Raw genomic sequence first — 25465 nt, 5'->3', positions numbered from 1 at the left:
GCCAATAACACCGTGATGACTGTCATGCCGGAGTACGAGTATAAATCCAACTAAGGAAAAGCCATGTATATTAACGCTGCATAGTTAACTAGTACACAGTATGTATCAATGACATTATTTACCACCGACACAATTACAAAGGAGTTCAGATATTGGCCTGCTTGAAGACAAAAGTATAATCATAGTTTCCACTATCTTCAAGGTTCGATAAAGTTATTATGCATCTACGCAGCAGGGAAGCTTAATCACCAGTGCAGCAATTGTGGGAGTATAACCTTATATCGACAATCACTTTTTGGGTGCAAATAATGAGCTTATTGGATGAGGAATCCATTTTCTTCTACGCACGAAGCTCAAATCTTAGCTGTTGTTATTTAAATGGTCAAACCTTCAGCCGCTAAGATCAGGGACTACATGAACGATGTACGACATAAATACAAACTTAATAGTTTAATTCATATATATATATATATATATATAAACTGAACTGTCTGCATATATATATGCACAATAATATGCGATAGTGGAGTTCTAAACATAGCGTGACCTTAGCCCCGTACTTTTCACATGTTTTCTATCTTAAAAAGCACTTAGTGGCATTCTACGGTTTCCTTTTAATTTCCTTCTGCGCACTTCGGTTCTTCATCTCTTCAGAGGTCATAACCGCTGTTCGTGGATGAACACATTTGCATTCTGGGGTGGTTACTCATGCCTTATATACTCATGACTCTGAGAAGACGTTTGCCTTGATGGCTTAGTGCAAAGCTTTGTTTTAAAATACCTGATTTTAATGCCTTTCGGTTCATTGTTAAGAACACATACATAACACTCATCATTCAGCGGATACCCTACTCAATAATAAATGTTAATCAGTATGCACATAGTAACATGCTAGGCGCCGCCCTCACCAGACGTAAAATTTGTCAAGGTGCGCTTGTTAATAGTCGCTAAGCAAACGTCTCTAAATAAAGAGTCCGCTGTAGGAAAGAATGGAAAAAAAGGGTTAAAAACGGAGCCAATTCACTTCCTTTGTGTCGGAGCGCTGCAAACGCCCTCGATTGTTTGGTAGTTCATCTTGTGATTGACTTGCTCGATATAAAGCTTTATGATGAAACTCAGTTTCGAGAAACTTATATTTAGTACGAAAAATTCAGTTCGCCATTTTTGTTTGAAAATACATCATCTATGGATACTCATTTGAATGGCATATCCAATCAATATCGCGCAGTTTTTTGTCGGCCCAACTGACTAACAGGGATGAAAGGCGCCTTGGTTTTCAACGGCCCAACGGTATGCGCAGGCCAGGGTAAAACGTCGCTTCGAACGTAATGACATTGATGGCGCGCCAAAATAGAAGCGCTAATTCTTCTTACTACTGGACAAATCTGTCTGTTAGGCCAAGTAGAATGAGACAATCCACTTAGATGATAAATGGGTCATAACACAACGAAGTCATTTAGCAGCATGCAGACAGAGGTGTCTCGATATTACTTGACCCTTCTTTATTACTGTCATCCAAATTTACTGACAATCCGCATAAGGATCTTCCGCAAAACGAAAACGAAATCACCTACAGCGCCATATACTATTTATAAGCCACATAAGCGTACTGGCACTGTGGTAATCGGCCCAAAAAGGCCTCTTGATTACCAAAAGCTTACCGATATCCAACAATCGTCGCTTACTATGACGTTAACTAATAATATTCTGCTTTAGACACATATTTAATCGCTCGGTATGATTTTTCGAACTTTCCTCATCGATTTAATTTTTTTATTTTCGATCGAAATATGCAGCATGATCATCGCACATGACCTCATGGCCATGTGCGATTTAAACGGTAACTCATTCCGTTGTTGCAGAACTCCGGGGTGAAAGAATTTATGAAGCATCGAAAGATGACATTGACACATGTTGAGATTTACATAATTTTTCCTTGTAAAATTATTGGGATTTAAAAAAACACCTCTACGAGCGATGTCTAAGGACTATAGTGGATGACGAACAGCGTCTGAGTATAAGTTTTCTCTATTTGCGGTATGTTGTGCGGCGATGGGAGTAATTTACCTCGGTTTACTAATCTTGGCTACTTAATGAAGAATGTTTTCATCATTTCCAATTGTTGGAGGTGCATTTCAACCGTAATCGTCGGAGCAGGACCAGCTACACTGGATAATATCTGCATTAAATCATCACACAAATACTACTGCTGCTTTTGAAGCTCTTTCAAGGATGACTTTTCGATAGTTCAATTGCATTCATCTACTGGTGTGATCATCTGGAAGGATCGTAGAAGATCCGTTTTGCATCACAAATCATAACTCAGTGTAGAACTATTGTAACGAAGGCCAACGAAAAGCACGCGTCCCCATGTCTGTATTTTCAGTCCTTGCTCAGGATATGCGGCGTCGATTTGTCCTATTTCTTTAGCCCAATCTGACCGAGATAAACAACTACGGCAAATTTATGTACACCAAAGCTGAGTGTTACCACCCGAGATGGGTCAGGACCTCAGCACTATTCACCTCCGCAAAGAATTGTACGCACGATTCCTTTTCGATTTCGGCCTTTTTTCGTTGGGTACTTTTCGAAGCAACGGTCTACGGTGCTTCTAATAGTAGAATCTTCACCGATTACAAAGGTTATATGACGAACTATTTCTGTCTCGCTAGTACCGATATCGAACTCATACTCGTCAACCGGTCAAATTTACCACTTTTTAAAAGCTCGAGTGACGCTACTCGAGTAAGGAGTCCTAGATCTAAAGTGCATTTAGTATAGAAAGGTGTTGTTATATGTCGCACCATATAACGTCATTTTGAAAGGAAATTGGCGCTTTTCATGCTAAAAAAAACCCAATACAACACAGACTTATTCAAGCTGGCCCGCTGATCTTTTATTTCTTTAATCTCTATTTCTTATTTATGGAGGGAGCAGCAACATGTTTATACCGCGGGTATTCTAATACCATCCGAATTCTTTCGACGATACTATACTACAAGCATATTGGAAAGGATAATAATACAATCTGTACATGTTCGAGATAGAATTCATAGACGGTTAACCATGATTCGCGTATTTACTATACATTAAACTTGAGCTGTATTATTCTGCGATTGATCATTGATTTAACTATATGGCATAATTATATTACTATAGAGATAACTTGCCTGCTTTAACTGTGTTGTTATGCAATTAGATCCATCTTATGTTGCAATAATTTGTACATTTCTCACTGTTTGATCAGATTCTTCAATACATTTTTGAATCGAGCCTAAACGACTCTCAAGGGCTTCGGTTAAGTTTTGTAGAAACACCATAATTTCTGGGCTCAATCCACTGTCTCACGTTCGTCAGATATCCTTTCGGACTCGATGACATATGGCTCTGCTATTAAATGTCTCTTAATTCTACCAGTCAGCTTGAGAATTGCAATCAAAATAAATCGACCATAAAGTGTTTAGTAAATATTATGGCTTAAAGCTTGCAGTTTTATTTATGTTACTTTGTAATTAGGTAGAAAGTGGTAATGTAAGCATGAAAATTCGGAGCAGCTATTTCTTCAAACTTCATCCCGTTAATTCCTTATAGCTGGGATGACAAAAACAATATTTTTAAACGAAGAAAAAAACTTCTGAACCTAATGACCTATTTATGAAACATAGTTTTCCAGTCGCGATATAACCCAACAAATCAAGCAGGCCTTCGTTCGGCCGCAAAGCGAACCAGGTGTCGATGAAGTAAACTCGATCTCTAACGAGACACTTACCAAAAGCAACTACAAAATGGCAGAAATTTCGTTTGTTACAAAAAGATTGAAACATTGCTTCTTCTTATAAAAAAAAAATATATATAAACCATCCTGTATGTACATTCTATTTTCTACTAACCCTATTGCGTTAAATAAACGGGCGGTACTATGCGAATCATGACGCAATATGTACGTATAGTTTAATTTGAATTATTTTTCCGCCTTCAACATGTCAAGGGTAAATGTAATTAATTTCATCATTACGCTAACGATATCGAAAAGGCTTCTTTAACAATGTCCTGTCACAGGGATATCAATGCAAAATATTTCAGCCACACGATAAACGTACAATATCGCTGTTGGTAAAGAAGCTAGCCTATTTATTAATTCACTTCATAACGGGTACCCAGATGTACAAGCTATTTTGGTAAATCCACCCGATGGTATAAGTAAATTGGAAAATATCACGCGCTATAGGCCTTCTGTTAGTTTGTTTGTCGCGGGAACTCTGATAATTGAGCACTAATTTTTAATTTACATTAACGGTTAACTAATAGGTGTTACGTGTTTGCAACTCGATTATTTCATTTAAAAGTTCCCTACCGTTGTGATACTGCTCATATTACTGATCGAACTAGTTCGTTCTAAGATACAAAATTCGAGCAAGAGCTAAGCTTAATCCTCACCGGCCCAGGGGTCGGACAATTCATGAAAATACTCTTGCTTTAAATCACCCCATACAATACTGGAGACATCGATATCTTCTTCTGGTTACTATTGCAAGTTTTCCCTTGTGGAGTGGCTAGCCATACGTTGCATGGCGATTGCAATAGATGAGCGCAGCAGAAGAAACATTAAAAAAATAGGACAGTAATTATCAAAGTAATGCTGTTAGTGATAGAACTCAAATATTTAGATGACGTCGTCTGTGGTGGCTGACTGTGCCGAAGAAAAAATTGGCAGTTGTTTGTATTGATTCTGAATTTACTTGTCTGTTATGTACTTTACAATTGGATAGAATATGAGCATCTTGTCAACAAGAATCGACTGTGCAGCAGGAGATCACGGTCAACAATTGTACTAATGGAAAAAATTGCTCCCGCTGTTGGCTCAAGTCAGGGCAAGCGTTAGCAAACTGATCGAACGAGTATCATGAGCAAGCAGGTATTTGGTGAAAATTGGGTTTGAATAGCGAACGCATAAATATTCACATCTATAGTGGCTCAGTTGGAGCGTAAACGATTGCGGCAAAGCCATTCATGATATTACGTTAGCGTATATGTATGTATGCAATGCGAGTAATTGAAGGTCAGTTGTGGTCGCTGTTGAAACGAAACTACTGTTTTTAAAAGCCACGAACCGACCGATTTCAGTCCAACTGTGAAAAGCAGCTGAGAAGTGCCTAGGAATAGCGTGCTATATCATCAGATGATTGTTCCGTACAACGAACCCGTTTACGCAGGCGACGCGCCAGACCTCGGCGATGTACTGTCGTTTTGGCATTCTCTAAAGAACGATCGCACAGATAAGAATCTGTTGGATCACGGCTTTGTTTCTAAATTCAGCATAAACGATGGTGATAAGCGTTAGGCATGAATGAATGGATGGATGCATTCGTGTGAAAGGAGTAATTTGAAGTGTAGCCGTTTGACAATTGCCGTGCATGCACACTGCTAGTCACTATTAAACATTCTGGTTTCTATCTATCTCTATATAGAAATGCAGACATTTCCTCGTTCGCATAATTTTTCGCTCTAATTAAGCGAAGGTATTTTAATTTTTTTTTTTTCATTTTGCTCCACCATAGATGCAACATTCCCCACTGAATTTATAAATAAAAGCTACTGCACGTTGTTGGACTATATCACGTATAGATTTTCCACACTGGCCGTACACCGATTACTCTACAGATGTGTTCATGAAAAAAAAATACATATTTTTTCCTTGTCCGTTTGCAAATCGCGACTAAACCTGGCAGAGTAGGCAAGATTCTGAAACAATTATTCTGTCACTCCAATGTTGGCACTCAACACTACGAGTAGGCACAATGGCTCATTTTAAAGATATGCAGATCGCCAAACTTCTATGTAGTCCAGTATCGGGTACGTAGCTCGCATCAGCCTTGTTCGTCAGCCGGCGCTGGCAGACATTTCATTATGAAATGATATTTTTCCCTGGATGCTTTAATTTCATAAAAAAAATTATAATATTATATGATCGCAAGGAATTTAATCGATAGGAGAAATATCTGTGTTCTTATATAAATATAGTACAGCAGACGTTTAGATGGGTCTTATTGTAATAAGTACTTTTTGATTACTTTTTTCTAATACATTTCGGTGTTTCCTTCTTTTTTATTATTTCTTTTTCCATTTTGTTTAGCCCGGAAGTGGCGAGCAACTAGAAAGGGTAGCGTTGCTGCTATTGAAAAAAAATATCGTTCCAAAGTGTATCTTCCGTTCGGCTATTGTATGTGCTCTGCGACATTCTTTCACCCCGACGAGATAGCCCCTCAAACAAATCGCAGACGTATAGGTGTTTTCACTCGATTTGATTATGTGTGATTAATTGTTCTTATTATCTTGGCTCTCTATAGATCTTGAACTATGTTATGCAAATTTTTCGAAGTGTATATATATACATGCACACATCGTGATGATATGCTGAGTATTTCAAAATAATTTATTGAATAGATTGCTTGATCGATTTGCCGGAAATGACTCCTATCTATATACCTATAATCTGAACTTAAATAACTGACCTAAGTTTGAAAATCCGAAATGTTAAAGCCTCGGCAGCTAATGTCGTCATATTGCCTAGGCGTGGGCGCTTCTATGGCAGACACTGTCAATGTCGTCGCCGGTTGTCTCATTCCCACATTTGTACTCATGCAATTCAACACAAAGTACACGGATGCATGATGCTGAAACTTCACCCTGAGAGTAAGGTCTGACTGTTGTTATATCGACGATTATAGAGACGGTCCCTATCGTCGCCATTGTGGCTGTATGGAGCGTTGGCCATACGGTGACAGTCAAAGTCGACAAGGTATCGGTGCATATTGTTACCGCTGCCGTTGCTACCGTTAATGCGCGATTACTGTGAATAACTAGCGGATGAAGCCGATAAAATAAAGCGAAAATTGTCGCTTTCAGCGATGTTGTTCTTTAGGCGCGTTTGCTAATATCCATCGACGCTTCTCAATTGCCCAAATGTGTCTGCGTGTTTACTTATTCAAAGGACCCTACAGGAGCACGCATGCAAAACCGACGCTGTTGCTACCTGGGGATGAGGAAGGAGAATGACTGGCAAGTGATGTGTTGTGCCATCTATTACACTAAAAGCGTCTGCAACGCTAGGACTATCGAGCGTTAGGGATCTCGTTGTATATGTACGCATATTTAAGGTAACGTCACCCTCAGACATTACGGCCATCCACAGGGTAGACACCCCCATTACTTAAACATGCTGTCCAATACTAAACCTAGACCGGGTCACTCACTGACACTCGCTTGCGACGTAGGACTTTTTCGTAACATACAGCCATATGGATGGACGGTGAATGCCACGTGGATCAAATAGTTACTCCTCTCTGCCTACTTCGCCTGTCTACATAGCGAGAATGAGTTGCTTATGATAATAACGAAAGTAAGTAACAAGGTTACGTAATAGTATTTGCCATTGATGTTGTTATTTCTACGCTGTCATACAATAACACTAACTGCATTCGGAATGATCAACGCATGGTCGCATGCACTCAAACAGTTATTTGACGCGTTCCCCTTGATTTTACTCAGGGGCATTTTGTATCGGTCGGTGACCAGAGCGAGCGAACATAATGGACAGTGGCAACAGTAGCCAGTTAGTGGTTTTCTACAATAAGGAAAAAAGGGCAAGCGGGTAGGCAAGGTGTAAACATAAATGTTTTTACTTTTACGTCTCGTACTGTCGTTAAGCTTTGCTTTAAATGGCTGGCTCCCAGTTTGAAACTTAATGTGTCCACGCCCAGCTTCGAACCCCCAAAGTTTAAAAGGGCAAACACGATAGCACTGCATCATTAAGGAGACAGGCGGTGTGTGGCTGAGCGCGTGGTGAACAACGATTTCAATCAGACTATTTCCATCTCCGCATCTTAATAAAACAACATAAACAACGTGGCTAAATAAGGCAAAAAAAGTTATAACTTCAAACGATATAAATATATAAACACAACTGCTGTATATAGCGTTAAGATAAAGTCGCTATAGTGAGGTGCATGAAAAATCGACATACGTTTTTTTAACCAGCCTGATATATACATTGTTTTCCAAGGTATAATTAGTTAGAAAGAATAAGTGGGCAAAGGATAATGTCTCTAACAAGGAAAATTTACTTTCAAATATTATTGGAAATTTAGCAAAAACTAACGGACAGTATTGTCAGAACTTTCAGGCATATTAATCTACGCAACCTACGAGTGAAAACGAAATTTGAAAATGTCCAGAATATTGAGAGACAGCTTTCGGGAGGACCAATAATACCAATGAGCTTCACCGGTCGATTAACGGCACTGGAAATTTATGGCGAAACATCTTAAAGGTCTGTTCGATAATAGATTTGTGAGCTTAACATCAGCACCTTATGTGTCCATCGCATTTTAAGACAAGGCGGTGATCCGGAACGACAGCAACTTTCTTGCGAATGGCACTTGGAAACATATGGACAGAAGAAGTAAAAATCTGCCAAACAGGTGGGTTAGACGAAGAAGACGAGATAGAACACTCAGGCCTGACGCTGATGGGCTTCTTCCTGCCGAGATTAACTTTAAGATGAAGTTTACGTCAGGATGAAGGTTACGTTACCGAAAACACTGAAAGATTTAAAAGAAGCAACTAAGCAAAGATGTGCTAAGACATCAGACGAAATCTTTGTTGAATCAACAGTCCACCGTTATTAGCAGTGTATCAGTCAGAATGATAACGGCTGGATACGTGTGCATGAACAATAGGATTTGTACTTTTCGCAACTTAAAATTTAATTATATGTAAGTATAAACTGAAGCTATAGTCACTCAACCTGTGTATACATTCGTTGAGGTACTTCGTATGTTTTTGTACAGAGCTGTAGGAACGGCGAGAATGAAAGCTTTAATGCAAAATATGCTAGCAGCTACAATCAAAGCTAAACTACCAGTTATCGGCCATGACATCCTAGAAGAAGTTATGGCCATCGTAGAAGGTTCGTTTCGCCTATCGTCTACTGACGATTACAACTTATCCCAACGCGTGGATTGCTCAATTTGAAGTGTCTACCTGATAGTTTCACCGTCTGCTTGACATCATCACTTTGGGGACGATTCGGGGTTAAATGTATGTCTGGTTTAGGACTCCTATTCTAATTTAGTCTCGTAACGCTATACACAAGAATTTCAACCGTCAGCTACAGCTTCAGACGTGTCTGAAGTTCCATAGTCGAAGGAACGCTTTGTCTGCCATTTGTTGTTGTTGTTGCTGCTGCTGCTGCGGCTGCGGCTGCGGTTGTTGTCTTTATAGTTATTGTTGCTATTAGATTGGTTCCCGGCAAGAGAGTAGTCTTTATCTCCCTTACTTATACGTATATATTTGCGACTATGTTGCGCTGGCCTATACGGAACGCGCGAGCACCGATTCTCCGCTTTACTTGGCAAAGTATGTGTTTGTATGTGTAATCTTTCTGTTGCCTGGTTATTCCGTCGTCATAGGACAGTAATTGATTGCTTGCGGAAAAAACACGCACACGTCAATAAACGCACGTTAGAGTGTGCTGGGATGTATATTGTTGTTGTAGCTTTCCGATACGTCTCGGTGCATTGGCAGTTATTCGTCGGTCGGTGGTGATGCCAATGGCGCATCGGTGGGGTTCGCTATCAGTCTGACCATCCGCCCGACGTTACTCGATTTGTCTGTATCTGAGGGTTGTGTGTTTGCATTCTCGCTACCTGTAGCTGCTATTAGGAGTCGCCAACGGCGGTAGCAGCACCTTCGAGCTCCGAGCGGCGTCAGCGGTCGTTGCAACAGTCGCTCGCGATCTTTTTTCTGTTCGTTGTTGTCGTTGCAGTGGCAGTAGTAGCAGTCTACGTTCCAGTCGTCCGTTGACGTTTTTTCGGTTCCATCTTCTGAACAACCGGCGGCGGCGGCGGCGGCAGCAGCAGCAGCAGCAGCTGGAAGCGGATAGCAGCTACTTTTATACTCTAATAATGACAGGAACGACTAAATAGATGTTTCGAGTTTCACATCCGATACTGCCTCAGTTTGACTTCTATCACGAAACGAAGTGTATCTACGTCCGGTTTACTAGCAGCAATGACCTCGATAGGACTACTACCGTTTGGACAAATATGGGGAATAATGAAACCACAGCAAACGTTGTGCCAATGCTTTGCTAAAGATTCGGTCAGGTGTAACGATATGGCAAGCATATTTTTCGATGACTACCATCTTTCTCCAAATCAACTCAGTATGACGAACTCTCCTCCTTTTTACCCGATCGAACCCTTATGGATTTTTTTCCTGCATGCCCTTTTGTTTAGACAGTGCAGTTGCATAGACGAGCAATTCTACGTTATGCTCCTTTCTGGTATGATTCCACACCACCATAACAAAGACTTACCAACCCATAAGGTCAATGGATGCGTAAACTATAGGGTTGCCTATTATCATTTTGACATCACATCATAGGGAGCCACAAACTCCAAACACAATATTCTATTACTTGCATACACAAAATTGTAACCGGGCTTTCACTGCTTCAATCGATAAGATAAAAGCTCACCAAGTCTCGTTAGTAACCCTCCGATCGGCGGTACCTTTCCCTCCAAAAGCATAAGCCGCACTTGTGTGTAGGCTGTAGGTTTTGCCGAGTAATCCTGTTCGACCTGCCGGCAACGGGTTGGCCTCCAGCTGTGCGGCTGCAGGACGACGCGTCGAGAAAAAGGACACCACTGAAAGACACGTGAGCCACTCCAAATGTCCACACTGACAATGAAATGATAATCGCCTGATCAGCTGTCGAACCGAAAGCCTCGAGTGGATAGCTGATGCGAGCTTTTAACCTCCTTGCGTTTTCCTCCTGGACCAAATTCAACCTACATCAACACTGCTACTAATTCACAAATACGCCACATTTCCGCTCACGTAAATACACTGCATGGTTGCATTGTTACTCCAATGGCAAGCGATAGATATATTCTTAATCGTTAGTTTGATAATTAACGTGTTATTATTTCAGTCGAATCTGTTTCCGTTTTATCGACTATCTACGTTACGCTGCAGCCATTGTTGTCGTCTGAACAAAAGGTGCGAGCAAATAATCGAGTGATCTAATTCCAAGTAAGTCGTACAGTCGTCGGCTTTCGTGACTCTGAGCCTTAATCTGATCTGCAGTAATCGTCGCTGGTTTGATTACAGTTAACGACCACGTTTTGCATTCACTAATTCTGATCTTCAATCCATTGCCGCAGTCAATCTGCGTTCTCCGTTCGATGGGAGCTGCCGCTGGCATCGACGACGATGGCAGCGACACCAGCAATAACAGCACTGCGCTAGATACACGACACTGCAGAGAAAAACCACTACGAGCAGGCAAGACGATTGAATATTGCACACGTTCGGCTCCACCGCAGCGACGCTGACAACGAAGGATTCCGAGCGCGACGCACTAGAATCTAGCGGCCTCGCAAGCAAACGACTGCGGCACCTGCCAATATTTCGGCTGTATAGACCGGCTGACTGAATCGACTTGAGCGGTTTTGGTTCTCGTCGTCGAACCGTACGATGCACTGCACTGTCCCCTGTGTCGTGTCTAACAGACAGCGCCGTACGAGTCGTATTGGTGTCGCTCACATCGGGGAGCGGAGAGGGCTTTTGATGCGGTTCGGGCTAAACCAACGATCCTTGCTGCTACTAGCACTACTGGCGATATGATCCACTCGTTGCTCCGGGCTACTTGAGGCTGTCCGGTTGTAACGAGCAGCCACGACCCGTTCGACTCTGTGCGCTGCACTTTACGGCAGCCACGACCGACAGCCAGCAGTTCGCTGATGTTCGCCTGGTCCTCCCGTCCGACTGCCTCCTTGCTTACTGCTCCCTGCCTTGTGTCGTATGCTACTGACTGGGGAAAGGGTCCCAGAAGAGGTTGAGCCCCGTAGCGCCCCCTGCCCGCGCATGCTGAAAACCATACAATAACAACAATAGCGGCTATACACTAACAACGTACCACAGCTCACACAAAAACAGACTTAAAGACACACATAAGCACATGTAAATAGGCGCATTCACAGTCATAAACACTCACGAGTAACAAGTACTGCTAGATTGTTGTCGAACGCATGAGAGTAGTGACCGAGGCAACACTGGACCACACCAAGATTCCGCTAAATTAAAAGAACTTGTAAAGCGTCTAAGTATTCTACGTATTATTACGTACTTTGTGAATATATGAGCCACTGAGAAAGCTACACATAGCATGCAGGTCAACTAAAGTCCAGGGCACAGGATGATCTATTACAGACTAAATGAAGGCACCACATTGGACAGTTAGTTGAACATGACAGCTTCAGTAAAAAAGGAACGAAGGGGGAAGCCAGCATCAGCGATGCCCCCCGTCCCGCTAACGGCACATCTGCACACATAGAGCTCTTCTGATGATTGTGGAGATTGTCGTGATGATACACTGCAAGGAAGACAGAAGTCTGTTAATGTTTCTACGGTTTCGAACTTTATTAGCTAAAACGATTTTACCGTGCGACCACACTAAATTCAAACTTCTGTTACTGAATTAGATGCGCCTATCGTGATTTACGATGCTACGCTCTGATGTTTAATACAACCAGTTTAATTAGCTATTAATATATTTAAGTCGAATTCATCAATATGGGTGTGTATATGTTTGAAATCTTACCGAGATTTATTATTTTAAGAGAAAAAAGACAAAAAAAGAATACGATCCCATTTTAATCCACTTCTCTGCATAGTCCGCCGGTGATGTAACATAATAGCAAGGGTTTCGAACTTTCTACTGTTATTTTGGTGTTTAATATACAATCTAAAATTAATTGTAGAAACAATACTCCTGTTGATAGTGAGTGCAGCCCGGTAAAGGGAGAGCCGTTTTGTTATAGACACAGTCAGACTATTACTTTCACACCCTTTCTCCGTCTATCTAGGTTGTAAATGGTCTCATGATAATCTTGGGAATTCTGCGATAGGATTGAGCTTTTGGCTCCAAGCGAAAATGGTGTTTCAAACCTTATGCAAGCAATAATAGTAACAATATTTTTATGCAAAATTTAGGAAAGCATTGAAACAAGTAAATGTGAGAAAATTTTAATTTCGAATTGTTTGTTTTTTGGCAGTTGGAGACGGCGCTTTGGGGGAACATGGTCGACGTGAATGTGCGATACGCAGCCCCATAAATACTCGATATTTCACTTATCTAACGGCATTCTATATCGAAACTAGAACGTCTCACCTAAGTCCTATGTCACCTTGTCGGATTGCCCACCTGATGACTCATTCAGTGATAAGCAGTAGTCGCGGTGCGATTCCTGAGAAAGGCTAGAAATATACAACTAGGCAAAAGCCTTTATATAATCTTGGTAGGATATTGTAACGTGTCATCGATCTAATGAAAAAATATTAGATTACAACCAAAATCGTCACTGAAGTATGTACAGAGGTAGCCCCGATTCCTTCCGAGAATGGCGTAGTGTTTTGTACTTAAACGCCACAGTGGAATAAAAACTGTAATTGTTTGGCTCTAAGTTACTAGATGATCACTGAATCGTCATCGGCGTTAGCGACAGGCCTTGCTTTGGGCCGGAAATTACCTACGTGTACAAGTGTGCTTCAGGACAGCCGTTAAAGGCACAGGGGAACGTCATTCGTAATCAGAAATCAAAATGCTTTTGTAGTGTGGTTCGTTAGAAAGGAAGGCGCAACAAATTTAGCTTGTCTAGATTTGGAATGGATCTATATTGAAGGATTCTTAAAGCGCTTATGTTTGATGATTGCCATGCCTCTGTTTTGTTCAGTTGTAGCTTGGTCTGCATTGAATATCGGGGGCTAACTCGCGCTACTACGTTTATTACTATCATTATTTATCGTTGCTATATGTAGTTGAATAAAGGGGGTTATGTTTATTGTTTGGCGCTGCTATTCGATTGGTTTATTCACACTCAGATTATATTTGAATTTGTTTGGTGGTACCGTTTCCAACGACATTCTATTTAGATCCATGATATTTTTCATATCTCAGAACTGGATCAAGTTGGAAAAACTGCAGCCTAAAAACAACGATTATCATAAGCGTCATTAGTCGTATAATGTATCTCGGATGTATGTATACCAAATAGAAGAAGACTGTAAGTAATAATAAAATTGTCAATAATAAACGTATAGATATTGTTAGAACAAAAGTTAAGATTATCTTCAAATGGAACCAATCGTTGAGCTATTTAGATGAAACGTCTGTCAGTAACGGTAGACGTTGTCCGAATGTTCTTACGCAGATCCAGAGCAGACTGGCCAATTGGGCGGAGTACCCGTCAGGCAGAGAGTTGACACCCTAACACAGATATAAGTTAAATACAGATTACTGATACAGATAATGATCGCTTAACGTTGTTGTTTCGTAAGTTGCACTCGTGCCCCCTGAACAGATAGTTCTCGACAAACGCTTAGAAGTTCATTTAACAAAAAAGCTAGTCATATTAAACATAAATCCCTTTGCCATAAAAAACAATTCTTACGTTCCCCGATTTTTCTCGCGAATATCACATTGGATTGAAGAAGAAGAGCTAACGTCAAAATCTACAAAGGTATTTTTTTTATATATTTAAATATAAAAGAAATATTATTACTTCACTAAATATGCATTATTTCGATCAATAACCTTGTCCCATTTTTTTGATAGCAGTACAATCCCATCACTGTAGAACTTCTGTGATTCCTGGCCAAACAATTTTACAAGTAATTTTTACATTCGTCCTGAAACTAAACTATTAAGCTTTCAGAGTGAACGCAATTAAATTTCCAAAGTGGATTTTTTAAATTTCTGCCATATGCTAATCATGTATATGCTCCGACAGTGTCATATTGAAAGACGACGCCTTTTGCTTACCGGTCTATACCAATTTTTCTCTTACTGTAACCTTGTTAATTGTCGGCAATAGAAATTTGTATCAATCGTCCCCCGCGGGGGCAGTAACTCAGCTATGCACGATTCCTTACCTATTCCACAAAACATAAGGTCTGCTTGGGCTTTTCCACAAACAAGATTTTTATTTATTTATTTTTTTCATCTGAACATTATTGTTGTATGTGAGCCATTTTTTATCATCTGTGGTCGATCGATTTGAAAACACCTTGATCTGGTTGGCTTTTTGTAGAGTTTCGTTGATAAAAATACGACGATCGAGTATATTTATTTACGTCAATCCGTGTGGCAGCGAAGCTTTGAGACTTTTTCTTAGTCAGCTTTCTTCAAATCGCTTAAAGCTGTTCGGTGGTGGATGTTTAGCTCTCCTGCTCAGTTTTCGCAATAGTTTCATCAACTTTTACCCTAATTGGACGACCACTACAAAGAACACCTTTTGCATCGAATTTTTCAGGGATGTTTTGTCCGATAACGCATCTTTTTTTTTTATAAGGCATTTGTGCGGATATTCCAACAATTTCAACATACTGTCAAAGTGCTGACTTTCAACGCCGGCTTGACACGAGTCGTATCAGCTGACTTGGAAGCCATCTAGCTGAAGATGGTCAATACTCTTTTGACAACTATATATTATATTACTTAGTTATTTTTGAAACCAGTAGGTTTATTGGTATGAACAGATTAGAAAATCCATAAGCTATTATTATTTCTTGGTTAGATTAGATGGTGTTCATCATATCATAATAGCATTTACTTATCTTTACTTACTACTTATGTAGAATTTATAATATGACAATTAACTAATTGATCCAAACGAGAGACGAAACGTCGCTTCGAACAGAACGGCTTGATAACGAAAACCTGGGCAGTTCACCGTGCGATTCGTTGCGATACTTGACAATACACAGACGGGGCACACATATTCAATAGACAAATTAGGAACAACTGCCCTCTATTTACTTAAGACGATCGAACCGTTTTCGGCTGGTTAAAAATCATCTTCTGACATGACGTAAGCCGATGTGGCTTTCGATAACTGCTTTATCTGTGCGTTGTATTACAGGACTTCTGCTGTACATACTTCCAGAGAGATCTCACTTTGCGTCCTAATCTACGCCAGAGTTACAGATTAATCTTAGTTCTAGTTGAATACTGGGTTGGGCGCATGTACACTTCTCATTCGTACGCATATGAGACAGGCTGGTGCTTGTTAGTACTGATGATGATAGCAGATTTTGCCGACTTTTCCTCTAAATATTTGTTTTGCAATGACAGGTGTTCGTGACGTCAGCAGTTCGGATAGCACATAAATCAATCTAAATTGATTATCAAAGCAAATGACCAATATAATAGTTACTTTTTTAATACGTGGCTCTGAGGGCTAAGATCGTGAGGATCCCGCATGATAGAATAGAGCTAGCATTTCCCTTATAAGATAACTGTGTCACTTAATCACGTCAGTTAAAAATCTCAGGCGCAACTTCACGACGCCTAGAGCCGTAACGTAAAAGTGGCAAATCTTTTGTCTACCAAAGCATTCAGGGATCGCTTGACGGAGCCGATTGTTCGGAGAGACTCTGGTGTACAGGAAACGCCGCATATATGGTTCCCATTGCTGAAACTGGAAGACCATTTTTTGATTATTGGCCAAGTGAACTGCTCGCAGCAACCGTACAAGCACGGTTTACATATTCACGGCGTAGGAAATTGTCTTCTATATATGTCAGATATCTATTTTATTTCGCATTAACGTGAGTGAACGCAATCAAAGTGTCATCTCGCGCCAAAAGTTCTGACTGCTCTATTATCGTTCTCGTTATGGGCTCTTAAAATTTTTCTTATCAATTCTTATGTCACTTTACCGAGTGAACGGTTAGGCCCAAGGACTATTAGCGAGCTCCTTTACGGCGGCTGGATTGTCATTGGGAACATACTAAACGTATGCCATTTATAAAGCCTTGTGCCCGCTATCTCTGCCACCAATTGGTATTGACCTCATCTCGCCTTCCATTATCATCGCCGCGTCGCAGTCGAAGGTGGCCACGCTTTCTCATAGCCAGCGTCGTTTACTTCTCTGAAAACAGCAACCACTCCTTTAAAATACATCGGCACGACGCGATCGCATTAGCAGCGGGTGTAGTACTATCGTAAATGTTACCCTTTCCCATCCACCCACCAGCGTCTCGATCGCACCCCCATTCTCTAGTCGCCTTCGCCTCTCCCTCATTCCCCCGCTCTCCTTTACCTCCTGGTGGCTCGACTGTTCTTAGCAGACGCTCGTTCTCTGATCGTCTAATGGTCTAGGAGAGTTTAGTATAAGACTAGGGGTGAACCAGCACACTCGACAAGTATCGCTCATATATATGCATAGAATAACAACGGCTTTGGTGATGGCTGAAGGTGGAGGTGCCTGTTTGTTCAGAGTCATCGCTGTCCTGTACTAGGACACGGTACATCGTGTGTAGCTTGGCGGTTTACCTACCCACCAATGACAACATCAACCTCTACTACTACTGCAACGTTCGCTGTACCCCCGCCTGTAGTAGCAATAGCATTGCTGATATCCAGTATTACGATCACGAAAGCACAACGGGGAGCAGACTCACCAACAGCAGCAGCAGCTGTCTCCCGTAGGCGCTCGACGCTCTATCTGTCTCTCGGCCTAGCACCGCTGTTGTTATGATCGTCTCTGCCTCATTTTGCTCTCTCGACTAGTTCAAACTGTTGACTAAACGACGATATCTCCAGTCAGGGTTGCCGTGGCACAGTGTGATCGACACCGCTACCGCCGTCCACTGCCGAATGTTGTACTTTTCCTTTTGCCTCCTGATCCTGAGCTCGCAACAGCTGCATATTATGATGATGACGACGACGATGAACAGTGCGGCCATGTTTGTTTGAGAAGGGGAGATTCTCCCATTAGAGCTCTGTTAAAGCAGAACTGAACCGTTCATTACTTTGCTTCTTGCACCGGACTTTACGTTACGGCTATAACAAAGCGACCCACGGAGGACGTCGTAGCGGTGTAACGTGCTGGTCGTATATTAGCACAGCGTCAACACAACGGCCATAATCTACTGTGAGATTTGACTTAAGCGCCCATTTACTCTGTTTACCGTTATAGTGGTGAAATAGGTTAACGAGAATTTAGGCGAAATGGACTACCCGAATGCAGATCACGGAATAATGCTGGACTCTTCATTTGAAGTTAATGCAATGTAGGCAGTACAGGAATCGAAAAATGAACGATCAAAATTAACTGTCAACGACGGAACGACACTTATGTGAGATAAATGTATTACTAGGAGAGGCGATGGGACAGAAATAATCGCTGATTGTCGGTAAAATAGAGACAACACAGTAAACCGGCCAACGCGAGAGAGCATTTGTCCGTTCCGTCATTATCCTCGACTAACCGATACCAAGACCATTGCGCTTTTATCTTAAACTCATTAAACATTTCTCTATCGAAACATTCGATGTTAGACGTTACACACTCGGCGGAAGCTCTTCGTTGTAGCGCTGCGGAGAGACCGAAGTGCACAGACCAACGGTAAGCGCAAGACAGATTGGCGCAATTGGGCTCCCTTAACTGAGTCACGAAGCTTCCATTGGCTCCAAGAAGGGAAATACCCAATCGCGAATGGCTAACTTCTCATTGAAAGGAGCGGGAGCGAGCAGGGAACACAAGTAGTAGACGTCATAAAATTTCTACAAAAACGTGATTAAATGGAAAAAAAAATGCGTATAGAGTTATGTACATATAGAGAGAGAACATATAACTGACGAAAATCCTCGATGAGTTTCGCGATCTGTGCTCGATCTATTCGTTATACGATCTTATCTTTCTTTTGCCCACTGCACCTCGTTCCCGTACAGCGTCCGCTGGTGTGGCTCCGCTCACGTGCTACGACGCGCTATTGGCTCAATGCGGCCATACATATATGTGTGCATTAACGCATGTGCGTAAAACGGAAAAAACAAAAAGTAAGAGGCGAATCCCGTAATCACTCCGAATTTACTAATCGACGACGCACTTATGAGGAAACTGATAGTGTACATCTCTTCAGATACGCTAGCACGAGAGAGTGAGTTTCTTCTCGTGCATCTCGTTACAAATACCAGGTAGTGGACCGCTCAGGACCCGCTGCTATCGTCGTCGGATCGATCCAGCTCTGAGAGCAGCTGTGATCGTACTAATAATTGGTGGAATTTGGGTTTGGGCATCTCATTTGTCATTAGGTTTTGTTCTTTGGAGTGATATTGTGTCACCCTTCTACATCGACGGCACGAAACAGAAACGTCACAGACAACTAGGTCCTGTGAGCGAAAAATGAGAATTGACTACATTTTTAGTGAGCGATTTAGTGTCATATTATAATATTTTGTTCCCTATTGTCCTGTCTGATTGTGATTTGACGTGTGTGCGCGCGTATGTGTAGCGTATCGTCGTATATCTTGTCATCGTAATTTCAGATAATTTCTACCGGAGTTGTATGTTGTAGTCATCATCGTACAATGATTTTTCACTATTATTGTCAGTAAAAATTATTCGTGCATGTTCGTTTGTGGTATCCTCGTCTGGCGTAATAAATTTTGCCGTCCTCGTACATAAAGTATAGCGTATTCAGGTTGTAGTCAGGTTGTTATTGCCACTATCACAATGTCAGCCCGTGAGCGTCGGTGCGGGCGTATGTGCGTGAGGCAAGCAGCGTGAGGTTGAAACAGCCTATTATCAAATCGATTGCGAACCAGTCAGCCACTGTCAGAAACTCAGGTGGACAAACGAAAAGACCGGTGGCAGCCCAGATCCACCGACAGTGACCTCTGTGGTCTAGAATTTTTTCGCTGGCGGTAGTGGTGGCAGTATTGCCCCCTGCGTCTGATAATATCCGTCTATCGATCGCGTGTGATTTTTCTCATTGTGTGACGCCGTCGTCCGCCCTCTCCTGTACGTGTTACGTGTAGTAACAACACATGGGCTCTAATCGGGAGCGTGAGAGCCGGCTCGAGCAAATGTCGGCCTGCGAACTGGAGTCCGCCTGCTAGCCCCCGACCGGGCAGGCCGGGGTGCCATCTGGTGGCAACCAAACGGCCAAACTATCTTCTGTCAAGAAAATCATGTCAGAGGTGAGTTAAAAGCAAGAAACTCAAGTAATAACTAGTTATAAATATGAAGTATATATAGTACGCAGTTGTTACAACTTGTACAGCACATACGCTCAGCTTTTCGCACATATGTGGAAATGCTCCGTCGTCCTAGGCCACCCCATTTCTGGCAACTTAGCTAAGGACAAGCTATCATCGAAGCCATCTTCGTACCGGTGATTTGTATTTGTGCTTCACCTCTCTACTAAGTAAGACGTTATACTAAGCAGATTGACGTGTTAAAGGCCACGCATTGTTATTTAAATGCGTTGTATTGTTGTAGTTATTTTTTTAAGGGATATATCGAGATATATTATTGGTTAATGCAGCACTGGCAGTATAGCTTTGAAATCTCGCAGCGTAGCGTTGTCACTAAGGTATCCTTAGCCCAATTGGAAGTACCTTCTATGTAAATAATAATAATAGTTAGTACAGACAAACGAGAAACGAGACACGTTGCTCAAACCTCAATGATCTCAGGTAATCAATAGATCAACCGTTGATCAGTTGGATTCTTAAACATTAGCTTCCGCTTAAGCAGAAAATTTCATCACTGCGTGGATGACGTCCGCTGTACAAACGACGGCCGTGATACGCAAAAGATCGTTCGAGCAAATTTCAACGATTCTATATGTTTCTCTATAAATACAAGTCAAAATTGCAGGTGAAAAGGATCATATATGAAAAATCAGGCACTTATCATCATTAGCATCACCATCACCATTCTAGACTAGAGCAATCAGTTAAAATGTTTATACAATATCAACGAACCCTATTCGTGTTTCCAGCTGATTCATAAGTGATGCTAAAAGGTGACACTAACTTAACTCGCAACTTCTCAGCGACAAAAGGTTTTTTTGAGGATAAATTTTGCTGTCAGCGAAATTGTATCGTCGATTTACCTCTGACGTCTCAGAATCCACTGAAACCGTTCTGGAACCGTGAATCGGTCCAATTCATTACACACGATTGCGCAATGAAAGCGAGAAAAGGAAAAGAAGTAGTAAGGTTTCGGGGGGTCGAAGGTTCAACAAACGAGTGATAGGGGGGTAAGAAGCAAAAGGAAAAAATGAACATAATCTTTGGGCACAAACGTAAAAATTAGTCACATTTGCGTTCACCTGTATCGCAGAACATCTCGTCCTGTCATCATAGGAGATGGCGCACGGACAGAAGGAAGAATCCACGGCGTCTGTATACAGCTCCAGAATTGTCGCTTGACAAGGATGTACAAGGCACGGATTACATTTTGAGTGGGTGTTGAAGATTTAAAGGCGGTCGACGAATAATAAACGTTTGGCATTCGGCTCCTATTGTGACGATTTTTTAGAACAAACATCGTTGTTATTGTTTTTAATAACGAATAATTAAAAAACCAATAGAAAAAACCAACTTCGCTTACTCGGTCGATAACATGAGTACCCAACTCTAGGGCTCTTGTTCTAGGAAGGTCGTGATCCGTTTTACGCGGGGTCGAGTAAGCCTGTCGCAGCACATGCGAAAAATATATATTAGTCACGACTAGTTATGTAGGTTAAGAGTTTGAGCGTTCGCTGGGTTCACCATGGGCTTAATTTGGGCTGAGTTAAGTTCTGTCAAAGCTATTATGCTAATAGCGATTATAAAGGCTAGAGTAGTTCGGGAAGTAGCCAAACCTGCAAAATGCGTGCTCGTTTCAAATTGCAAAGGCATGGACGGCGGCAATAATGTTTTATTGGTATATACGATTGTTTTCGTACGAGCGAGCTGAACAGAGCAGTGTTTACACAATAGGCCTAACGAGTGTACAGCTCTCGTTGGTAACTATTGTCTTTCTACTCTTAACGGGTTAACTTATAAAAGCAAAAGAACTAAAGAAATAAAGTTAACGAAGTAAATTGGGTAGTTCGAACGTTGGGTGATTCGGGTATTGGCCAAGATTAAGTCTTTTATCCGTGTGGCGGCAAATTTGATACGATCCTTAGATTTGAACCAAAATCGCAGTGATTGTTTCCTCTTCGTTTGCTCTTATTAGTGTGGCCTTTATCATTTCAATATAAAGTTGAATTCGAATTAAGGTAGTAAATACGTAAGAGTGACCTCTAATTTAGCTCTTCAAGCACTTGTCAAATACAACTATGCCGCCTGATCGAGCATATAGACCATGAGCAATCTCGAATGACGTTGAAAATTCCATTATAAACGAAATTTTATATTCGACTTATCTTACGTACTGTTTACATTCGTTCAAATTAATTTATGTATGGGGGTCGTCCGATACAAACATTCAGGCGCACGGTGTCCTCATACGAGTTACCTCGTAACTAAACTGCGAGGCAAAGAACAACCTCACTCTAGGTCAAACCGGCTGATGCATAGGTGTCCTAGTGACATTCTTGTCAAGAACTTTGGCTGAGGAGAACCTGTCATAAGTTGCCAAAATAATGTCTGCTAGCTTATCTACATACGGCAAACTTTTTTCCTTATCTTAAAAGGTGTTTTTCGCTTATCCAAAAGCCTAGAGGAGGAAGGGCAGGCGACTTATTCTGTATCACTGTTAGAATAGAAAAGAGAGACTAACCTCTTGAGAATGTACATTCCGTTTGTATACACTCGATTTCTGTGTGATAAGTATCATACTTACAATAATCATAATTGAATAATTTTGATAGAACTACTGATAGTCACCGGGTTATTAGGGGGCCTACGGCTAATTGTTCTCCAACTAGCTCGGCTACTAACATACGATGTGCGAATTATAAATTAAAAAAAAAACCCTATTATTTTCATGCTAGCTGTGGGTATCACACATCGCACTTCGATCTTGCAGATATATGGGAAGGCTGAGACCCAGTCCACATAAGTCAACTGGTAGGTCCACCGATTGTGATCTATATAAAAAAAAAAACTTAAGTTACTGGAAATGTGCTCGCTAGACAAAAACAGAATATTGAATACCAGGGCTCGAGTATATTACGCAAACGTACCTATATCATTGTATGCTATAGCCAGTGTACGACAAGGCGTAGCGCACGCCTTATTACAATCTGGTCTCTTCTGGACTGCCAAATGGATAAAACTGGGTTATGTCTAGTCGATGATTATTATCAACCGTGATTGATTTTCTTCGTTGCTAGGGGTGATAGTAGCACTGACGCACAACAACGAGCTACAAGCGTAACCTGCCCAAAGATAAAAGTACCTACTGATCACTTGACCTTCCCGTCTCCGGCTGCGTCAAACGATCAGATACTGTTTTAATCTCTACGGCAGTTCCGTAGTGCAGACACAAACAAATGTTGGAAACGCGTTCGATGTACCCTTTGGCGACGCAGAAGCTGTGGTTCAGAGAACTAGATGTCCAGCTGAAGTATATCAATGGTTAGTGATCAACCGTGGATCAAAAACAAATCATTTTAAAAACCAGATTCGTCCTTTCGGACGTTCCATGGCGAGCTAAATGTCTTATTTCGAGTAGCTTTAATCATTTAGAGGGTACATTACCGAAATATGGTAATTCTACAAGTCATTTCACATATCTGTCCGAGTAATGCATTAAGAACTCAAGACGTTGACGTTCCTCGATAGAGATAAGTTAGCCAAGGGCTGGTAAGAGAATTCAATGAAGTATTTAGCAATTTAGTGAGAGGATTTCATATTCCAGCGATGAGCTACTCACGAGACAACGAGAACTTTATGACTCGCTGTCGTCTACACAGATCAGGCCTTGTTTTGTGTCACACATTGCCGTGTGCGCAGTGCGGTGTTATTATTTTATTCCCGACCGGTTCGACCAACTTTCAGATCACGAAGTCGCTTGTCCGGTTTAAGAAGCTGGACATTAATGTGTACGTTGATAGTGAGAGGATTACCTATTTGCAGGATGAAGCAAACTGATGCATTCTGCATCTTTTCAAATTAGTACTGTCGCCACTTAATTAGTGAATGCACTTCAGTAAGTTGAAGTATAGGTAGATTTCAATTTGTAGAGTATTCTCGATTCAGATAGTGATTCGACATTAGTTAGTATGTCCTGCTAGCCTTAACTTCTTCACAACTTTTTGAACTGGCACGCACAGGCATCGTTCTAGAACTAGAACAAGCAATCAACGTCAGATGTATTTATTGATATCGATTTTCTCTGAAAAAATCAAAATAGTAGACAAAATCTAGATATGTTTTTATGACATGAAGCGGCGACGAGCTTATGAGAGACAGGTCGCAGGCAGATGCGCGAGCAATACTCATTTCATACTGGAAGGAGCCAGCAGTCTGAAGTAACGATGTTTAACAACTTCGCGTACTATATGTGAAAACTCGAAGCATTATTTTTAGGATTATAAATAGCACTCAAAGACCTAAAAGTAAGCAACCGGTACTTAAGTAAATGGTATATCTTTATGCATTTGTAACAAGAACAGAATCACGAATAAGGCTCGAGTATTCATTCGAAACAGATACTAAAAGCAATCAGTTACCAAGCAAGATCCGATATTTTGCTTCGCGCTAGGTTAGCACTATGGGTATGTTATACCCCTCCTTCGAAAGAGCTTCAAAATATCTCGGTTATTTGTATGAATAGATGGTCCAGGCCAGGTACGCTCTCCATGCATGAGAGCGTGAACTAGTTTTCGAGTAAGCGACACAAATCGCTTCTAACTGAAATTTAATCTACCAATAAGTAACGGCGTACGATTTTAGTGTTATTTTATCTTCATCTCATATAGAAGAAAGAACACGGAACATTTACTGGAAAAGCTTTGGCTTTTATCACTATAGTACCTTCTTTAAGCTCTTCATATGCGTAGAGATTTTTTATTTCGGTCCCTTTTTGGATGTGTGGAGCACAGGCGATATTAATAATAACTCTAACTGATAAATAGGCCTTTTACAGTAAATCCTTCAACTAGGCTAAAAGCAGGGAGAGTGTTTTCCAAAGAATAACATAATAAGGGTTTCTATTTTTGTGGGGAAACTGCACCATTATCCGATTCACCTGACAAAAGAGAATTTAGCACCATCATTTAGGACAAAAGGCCTGATTTTATTTATTCCGTGCGTGAACTTGAAACCGATCACATTACAATGGCGTCGTGCAAGAGAACCGCTGGACTCTTGACTAAAGAAGTCTGTGGAGCGCACAGCAAATATGGCGCCTCCTTACAACGTTAACGCAAGAGCTCCAGCCATGATTTTTGGCTTCATGCGTTACGATTTAACGGCTTTTATATATTATGTTCTTTTTGCTGATTGTTCTGCTATGATCAATGAACCATATGTATATATATATATATATATATATATATACGTATGGTTCATTATTTATATATTATTATGGTTTAGTTGCCGTTATCAGAGAAATTGGAATCAGTACCTATATGTTTATGTCATGTATACCGTACGCACAGAAGGAGG

At 41.2% G+C, this 25465-nt stretch overlaps 2 protein-coding genes across 14 annotated transcripts in view; one reads left to right on the top strand and one right to left on the bottom strand.

The window, feature by feature from the left end:
- LOC111252315 (CLIP-associating protein 2-like) overlaps positions 1 to 10679 on the bottom strand; it is a 61657-nt gene extending 50978 nt beyond the window's left edge. For 5 of the 9 annotated variants that reach the window (XM_086992380.1, XM_022809964.2, XM_086992384.1 and 2 more), the window contains exon 1: positions 6513 to 6651. The gene's annotated coding sequence lies outside the window, so the exon portion shown is untranslated. Of the gene's footprint in view, positions 1 to 6512; positions 6652 to 8368; positions 8499 to 9042; positions 9180 to 9707; positions 9847 to 10540 lie in introns of those variants that run through there. The other 4 variants (XM_022809961.2, XM_022809962.2, XM_086992382.1 and 1 more) reach the window with 4 other exon arrangements.
- The window catches only part of LOC111252317 (uncharacterized), a 29458-nt gene continuing 12331 nt past the window's right edge, over positions 8339 to 25465 (top strand). Inside the window, exons 1-3 of one of the 5 annotated variants that reach the window (XM_086992392.1) lie at positions 8339 to 8480; positions 13122 to 14585; positions 19892 to 20053. In XM_086992392.1, coding sequence (XP_086848518.1) covers positions 20045 to 20053 — 9 coding nt within the window. In that variant the 5' untranslated portion in view covers positions 8339 to 8480; positions 13122 to 14585; positions 19892 to 20044. Of the gene's footprint in view, positions 8481 to 8632; positions 8775 to 12037; positions 12457 to 13121; positions 14586 to 17251; positions 19012 to 19891; positions 20054 to 25465 lie in introns of those variants that run through there. The other 4 variants (XM_086992391.1, XM_086992390.1, XM_086992393.1 and 1 more) reach the window with 4 other exon arrangements.

The sequence above is a fragment of the Varroa destructor genome, unplaced genomic scaffold (assembly GCF_002443255.2).
Source record: "Varroa destructor unplaced genomic scaffold, Vdes_3.0 BEIS01000006.1, whole genome shotgun sequence".
NCBI classification, from domain to species: Eukaryota; Metazoa; Arthropoda; class Arachnida; order Mesostigmata; family Varroidae; genus Varroa; species Varroa destructor.
Note: the sequence above shows the minus strand (reverse complement) of the source record. Positions and strands in the feature narration are given on the sequence as shown.